At 36.1% G+C, this 7415-nt stretch overlaps 1 protein-coding gene across 1 annotated transcript; it reads right to left on the reverse strand.

Annotated features, from left to right (window-relative positions):
- LOC134258814 (transcription factor HES-1-like) lies at window positions 1–1809 on the reverse strand. The gene is made up of 3 exons (XM_062741400.1): window positions 1349–1809; window positions 1092–1187; window positions 1–865 (listed from the first exon to the last, which is right to left on the reverse strand). The coding sequence occupies exons 1-3, from the start codon at window positions 1406–1408 to the stop codon at window positions 209–211; spliced, it is 813 nt and encodes a 270-aa protein (XP_062597384.1). The 5' UTR covers window positions 1409–1809; the 3' UTR covers window positions 1–208.
- Window positions 1810–7415: the final 5606 nt, after the last annotated feature.

Below are 7415 nucleotides of genomic sequence, written 5' to 3' on the forward strand. Positions count from 1 at the left end.
TAGTGTTTACAACAACATTTAATAAAGATAAACTCTACATCAGCACCAATTCAACATAATAAACATCCTAACTCTTAGCATAGCACTTTGGTGTCATTAAAAATATCTCTATGTAGATAAGTTGTTAAAAAACTGTCAAGCACTCCAAACAGTTAACAAAGCACGCGCGTCCTGAGATTCGTTGTCCTCTTAAATTTCATGAAAAAAATCACCACGGTCTCCATAGGCGTTCCTCTTTCAAGGTCATGGATGCTGAGGCATAGATAGGGCTGGGAATTAGCCCAGTCTTTGTGGATTGAAATAAGTCACGTGACATGTCGCAGGGTGATGATGAGAAGGGTGTGTTTTTTTGTTGTAAAGATTTAGGCATAGAGTCCATCATGTTTTGAGATTGTCTGAGGTACACAGGTACATGGTCACTGTAAAGATTGTCTGGTACTACGTGAAACGAACCGGACACCTGTACATCGTTTGATGCTGAATTCGTGAGAAATCCACTTCGTGGTTGAGAAAGAAGGCCATCGGAATGAACACGACCCAGGCCGCCCTGCACTCGAGGAATCTGAACGTGCAGAGGCTGTACGTAGGTTTGTCCGTTCATGACTTGTGTGGAAGAATTCCCTGTCTGGACACAATTGGATAAATGACCAAGCAGTCGTCCTCGGACTTCATCGTTAATTCCTTGAGCATTGCCGAGATACCTGGCTACTTCTGAGGCACATTCTGTGAATCCCATGGAGTATTTGACGGCAACTGTGGGGTCAGCAGCGACGGCGGACGTGATTTGCCGTCTCTGTAGGCTGCGCAGGTACTTGACCGTCATCTCCAAAATGTCTGCTTTCTCCAGTTTGGAATAGTGTGTAGTCTGTAACAGGAAAAGTGTCAGTGTATTTACTTTTTTCATTCAATTACAACAAGACAATAGAGTTTTTTTTTCGTTTTTAACACTTGTACTCTTAAACTTATCTACAGTATTCCATATTTTTCATCAACTCTGAATTTAAAATACTAAGTACTAGTATCTTGCAAAAATATTATTTACATTATATAAATTATAAGTGTACTACTTTTGTTGAACATTTTGTACTTACATCTTTTTTCATGGCTTGCAGGACAAGGCTTTTAAGCTGAACAAGACAGTTGTTAATTCGCGCTCTTCTTCGCTTCTCCATCAGTGGTTTCTTACTCTGTAATGATGAATAAGTTGTATTAGATTATGTATGCTTTAAACATTGTATAAAAATGCATTTTATGAGCAAAATGTTTATTTTATTATTATATTTAGCGATTTAATGTATAATTGTATATGTTAAAATGAAAATTGAAAGTTTTAATTTCAAACAGTTACCTTTCGTGAGAGAATTTTATCCTCGGGAAAGTTTCTGTTTTCTTGTTCATAATCCTCCATGATTAAATGTGTATTGCTATGTTCACAATATTACTGCACATCCGCTTGGTTTGGTGACAACATTCAACAAGTAGCTGACCAGCTGTGTGATTGAAACATTTATACCTCGTGACATGTGTACAGTCGCCGGTGTGAAGCCATTTCGTATCTCTTTCCCACGGTTAGATTCCGTCACAGACAACCAATCGACGTACGTGCAGTTCCCTGTACGACCGTGGCTTAAAAAGTACGTCGCGTTCCATTGGTCAGAAAGTTCCGTTGTATTCAATATGGCTGTGTCGGAATGTCAATCAATTTGTTTATCATCTAAAATCAAAATAGGGGCACGTGCCACGATAATTACACAGCGGACCCGTAGTACTGTGGGAAAACTCCGCCTTTCAAAAACCCTAATCATTGTGTAAATATTAAGCGTGATAAACGCTGCCTCCTGACAATAGGGGTATAGAGCGGCCTCGCGTCTGTCTTATCAACAGTTTGCCTTGTTGTGTATAGGAATGTCACCAGAAGAGGCGCTTGCGGGCTCTTGTAATCTCGTCATATAAAATTTGTTGAATCATGATTATGTTGGCGATGTGTATGTTTTTAACCGCTTACTTGTCCGCGTTGGTAGTGTGGTTGAACATTTGATCGAATAACGGCATCCAAAAATACAGCTGTCAATTAAATGTCAAAATGTAAAATATATGAACTGAGATATGAAGGGTTAAATCGGTACTGCAACTATAGACCTTGTTAAAGAATCATAATCTGTAAATTTTAACAATCATATTAGTACATGTTTAAGGAGAGCGTAAATTACCCATCCATTGGGCACATTTAATGAACGTGCTAAATCTGATTTCAATGTTATTGCACAAATTTAAAAAAAAATTAATGATTTTTAAAACCCCTCATGTTAGCCTCCTTGACTCGATGGCGGCTCGTGGGAAAATGCCGAGAGTGAGAAGTGAAATGGCTCGTATTGTTCGAGAAGGACCGTGATACCATGAGAAAGCTTACAAACACCTGTGTGTTGTTAGTACAGGTTTTTCAGGCAAGGGAAATTAGGGTTTATGTGGGATCCTCCCATCTTTCTATGGGGAAAAGAAACGCAATAATATTAACAGTGTGGCTACGGGATATTGAATGTCTTACAATATCCAATTGGCAAGCAGTGTTTCAAGATATACGGAGCTCATGGGAACCTTGTACATTTCAGATTGTTAAATGGACCCCAATTTTTAATCTTTTCTTTACCCTCATGAAGAGGTCGCCGCACTTTATTTTTCTTTTAGATTCCCTGTTTTCAAAAAAAAAAACGAAAAACATTTAATCAAGCTATAGTAACGATGATATCTCACACGCGACAAGGGTCTACATTTACCAAATAAACGTGTGAACTCTTCATTTAAAAATGTCTGGTCTTTGTTGTGGTGATTTATTGAGGGCCATTTTAAAGTTCTGCGACTGTAGCTTCGAGAAAAGCTATCAAAACAACTGACAAAAAGAATTCTGCAAGTATAGAATCCCTTCATTCTTAATATGAATTTATGGACAGATTTTTGTGCAATGCTAGAAAACGTACTATTGCTTTTTGTAGACAATGTAAGCACTTAACACGAGGGAAAAAAGACAAGTATTTTCTGTACTAGGAAGAAGATGACGGGCATATCTCACATTAAAATAATTAATTGTACATGGTTTTTAACACCAAACAATAATTTCAAGTAGAAATTCAAATTAGAAGTGCATTCAAATTAATTTGGGCGTGATTAATTTCCTGAAATTAAAAGCTGGTTTGTTTGTGATATTATGCAGGGCGGACGACGGCATAAGATGCTTCTCTCGAGAAATTACCAAAACAACGTTTACCTCAATAATTGACGGAAAAAAATTCTCCCAAACCAATACAAAAAGCGGAAACAATCTACTATACTGTCTCGTGGACGAGACATCGAAACCTAGTCGCCCTCAGGCCCACTGTGTTCCCAGGCTCATCCAACGTTGGTGTCAATCAAAACGCACGTGCACGCCCGCGCGCAATTATATCAGATCATGTTGTGTGAGAAAAAATATGTTTGGGCTGTTTTTGGTACTAATTTAAAAACATGTTATCAGGAAATTGCATGTTTTCCCAGTAGTGTGAAAATGAAATAATACTTATGTAATTTACGTGACATTATTGGTTCAACAGGAAAAATTCAAAATCCACTACATGTATATAAACTGTATTTCTCTGATGCGAAAATGCTCGCACTTTTTTTATTAAATTAAAAGGGAAAGAAAAAAAAAAACAAAAAGACTAAAAAAAAAAATTAAATGGTTATTATACTGAATTAACAAACGGAGAATTGTTATTACATTGGACATTTTATATTGTTTCTATCAGTCTAGGATTGAATTAAATTTAGAGCTTTCTCTGTCCTTCCGTTCTTGACGGATTTCTTTTCCGTTTTCAATTCTGCAAATAGCAACACCCTTGCATTCCGATATGTTACTAAGCAAAACTGAACCATTTCTATTTTACTCCACCCTACTCTCAACCCACTTGTGCTTTTGTTTTTAAAACAATTTTATTCATTGTAACATGAATAGGCTCAAACAGCTTTCCACTTGTAATACTGAAGAAAATTTGTTACAATTATTTATAAATTCTTAGCTTGGAAAAAAAAAATGATATGTTTAAGATATGAAATTTTTAAAACGAGAATTGAATTTCGCGGTCCCATCAAAAATATTTATTTATTTATTTTTACATAGATTGACAGAAAGCAATTTGTAAATATCTCGACTTTTTAACGTTTAAGGGCGTTTTATGAGAAAGTTGTTGAATGTGAAGTGTTATTCTTGAAATAAAAGCAGACTTTCTCGGCTCTCCATATTACTTGTAATCTTTTGTACCCAATGTTTTAAGTATCTTAAAATTACTACAAAGAACCCACATTTTTTTTTATTATTTCCACAAAAAGCAGGTAAACGAATAATTGTCAACAAAGTAATTAATTAATTAGTTTGGGTAAATGATTTTATCATAGATGACGGTTTGCCTCAATGTGTGTGGGACTGCAATCATGGGAGGGCCCACGTTCGATTTGATCGGTTTTCTCACGGTGATCAATAGCAATGTCACAGTTTTGTCTGTTTCCCGTGTCGTCGTAATGAATACGTAGTAGTGACCTGTGTGTGCCGACCCGTCTGATTCTCAGATAAAGCCGACGTCACAAAGTGCAGGTAAACCGACAGAAAGTTGTCACACGATCAAACATTGGTTCATTTTTGCGCATTTGAGGATATTTTTATATTATCATATTATTGGTACAGTTTTTCTAAAAAAAAGTATAAGCAACGTATCGCAGCACACAGCTTCCGTGAAGTTAAAATTTAGCTGTTTTTCCCAAGAATTAATAAAGTTTATTTCACTTTTGGGAAATCCGGTTTGTATCAATTATCTTGGTGAAACACATTAAACGCCAGTACCCAGTGTATGACAGGCGCCTGGACGAAGTCTAATGGTGCTAGTGATCGAAACAACAGTTTTGTTTATTTTTCATTTCGACATTTCCCATTTTATCCACAACATAAACCATAAATGCCCACTCCCGTTTGGAATCGCAACATGCTTTGTTTACCAAAAGCACGTGTATAAACTTACAGAATTTAATTATTAATTAGCGGGTCAGTAGAAACAAATGCCTTTTATCGGAGGTTATCCTAACCACTTCTACAATTTGTTTGATTTACATTTATGTCCTCCGAAATATTTTGTCTAGGATATGGATATCTTGGATAAATCAATTAAACACACGCTACCTATCACTCTGCACACTTGATGGAAACCTGTGGATTATTTTCTCTTTGAACTTTGTCACAGTCTTCCGCTCCCGTGTGGCGGAGGAATCTGAAATGTCATTCCGCGGGACAGAAAATTCCATCTTCCTACCATTTTGATGAATTTGTCGAAACACAAAGCGCGAACGAAATTCCTCTTTTATCGAATTACAATGTTCAAAGTATCAGAGAAAGCTGATGAATGTCCCAGTGTACAGCTTATGCGGAGAACTTTGATTTGTTTATAAAGATTTATAATTAAAAAATGTACCGAACCGAACTCTCAGTAAGCATGTGAGAGACCTGCTTTCATGTATATGTACATACTTAACTGTATAATCAAAAGAACGCCCTGTGTATGATTTAATTATTATAGTAAATTTAACATAACAATCACATTGCTTTTAATGGAAAATAAACTGTAAATCTTCAACCATTGCTTCCCTCCCACTAAGTGGCGATAAGACGGCCATCTTAATGATGTCAAACGAAATCACTGACCAGAAAAGATGCAAATTAAAGTAGAATTTCAATTAGCATTCGCCCCCTGTCAAGGCATTTACATTCCGGAGAACCAGTAACATCAAAGCTTTAGTAATTTTATCCCTGACTTATGGATTATCCCGCGGTCCTCTGTTGACCGCCGGCACAACAGGCAGCCGACAGCGCGCGTGCGAAAAATGGCGCGAACTGAATATAAATGTCCATTTAAAAAGTCGGTGATAGAGAATCAATTTGTTTAATAAGCTTAAAAAAAGTAAATTTTTTAGGGAAAAGAGGAAGAAAATGTCAGTGAAATACATGGATAAAATGATGCTTGAGTTTCTTGTCTCGTGCTGTTCTTCACATGCTTTATGAATTATATTGTGACTCGCACGCCTCTACTTTCCTTCAAAGTTTTGTATCCTAATATTCTCATCTTGGCGCCATGTAATATTTGAGTTAAGTTGGTAAAAATTATTTTTAAGACACCAATTAATAATATCTACTTATACACTCTTAATTTCATATTTGGAAATTATGCAATTTTTTCCGGATTCAATGTAGAAATAAAACTTGAGATGCGTTGTTCTTGATTGCAACAACCTATGCATTCATTTAACAGTAAATACTCGGTTAAAAAAAATTGTTATTAAATCTGAAAAGTCATGGAAACACAGAAAACTGATTATTTATTTAAGCATTGAATTCATATTTTGGGATGTCTTCGGTCCTATAACACCCCTGGCCGTGCCGACAAATTGAATACCGCGCGCGCGTTAGCGCGGACATCCCAAAATATGAATTCAATGCTTATATTTACATTCTCTAATTTTTCCTCTTCATAACTGCTTATTTCGGTAAACTTTAATGTGAATTTAGGGCCCTTCAAAACTGGTGTGCTCTATATTCAATTTGTCGGCACGGCCAGGGGTGTTATAGGACCGAAGACATCCCAAAATATGAATTCAATGCTTATATTTACATTCTCTAATTTTTCCTCTTCATAATTGCTTATTTCGGTAAACTTTAATGTGAATTTAGGGCCCTTCAAAACTGGTGTGCTTTATAGACGTAAGAGCCTTTTGTGACGTTTGTGACGTTGCAAAGTTAAAAAACGCAAACGAACATTGCGAGGAAAAAAAGTGACAAATTAATTTTAAACTCACATTTGTTGTATTTTTACGTTTATTTAACAGGGTAAATATTTTTTTATTCATTTGTGTCAAAAAATATACATTTTGGTGTTCCTAGAGTATTGAAAATGCATATAGTTCCTTCTGTGTATTCTAACGCGCGGTGACAAGGTTTTGCGTGTGTTATAGAGATTTGAACTTCGTGGATTTCTAATGGATTTTATAAAGAACATTAAACTGAATGTAAATATAAATTATTTGATCTTCAATAAAATGAATGAATTTTGGGAGAAAAATATTCGACGACATTTTTTTTATTTGCGAAAGTATATTGGCATTGTGATTCCGCCAAAATTCGACCGAACACGTGTCTGTCTTCCGTGTCCCCGGGATCTCTACTGTTCATCATCGATTAGGCTTGGACGTATCTTATCTGCGCAGATAATTTCATACTATAACAAACGACACCGAGAGATGCATGTGGCCTTAATTATCTAATTGAAGCTGGTCATGTAATTACCCGTCTTATTATAGTGTGGCAGACCGTGTCTTTGATAAGGATAGTGCACACGTTATCTCTT

Source organism: Saccostrea cucullata, unplaced genomic scaffold (genome assembly GCF_032062105.1).
Source record: "Saccostrea cucullata isolate Sc308-1 unplaced genomic scaffold, CSIRO_AGI_Scuc_v1 ctg1356, whole genome shotgun sequence".
In the NCBI taxonomy this organism is placed as follows: Eukaryota; Metazoa; Mollusca; class Bivalvia; order Ostreida; family Ostreidae; genus Saccostrea; species Saccostrea cuccullata.

Coding starts and splice junctions, on each gene's coding strand:
- LOC134258814 (XM_062741400.1), bottom strand. CDS start 1,408: ATGGAGGATTATGAACAAGAAAACAGAAACTTTCCCGAGGATAAAATT. Junction 1,188..1,348: donor ATAAAATTCTCTCACGAAAG/GTAACTGTTTGA, acceptor TCATCATTACAG/AGTAAGAAACCACTGATGGA. Junction 866..1,091: donor TGCAAGCCATGAAAAAAGAT/GTAAGTACAAAA, acceptor TTCCTGTTACAG/ACTACACACTATTCCAAACT.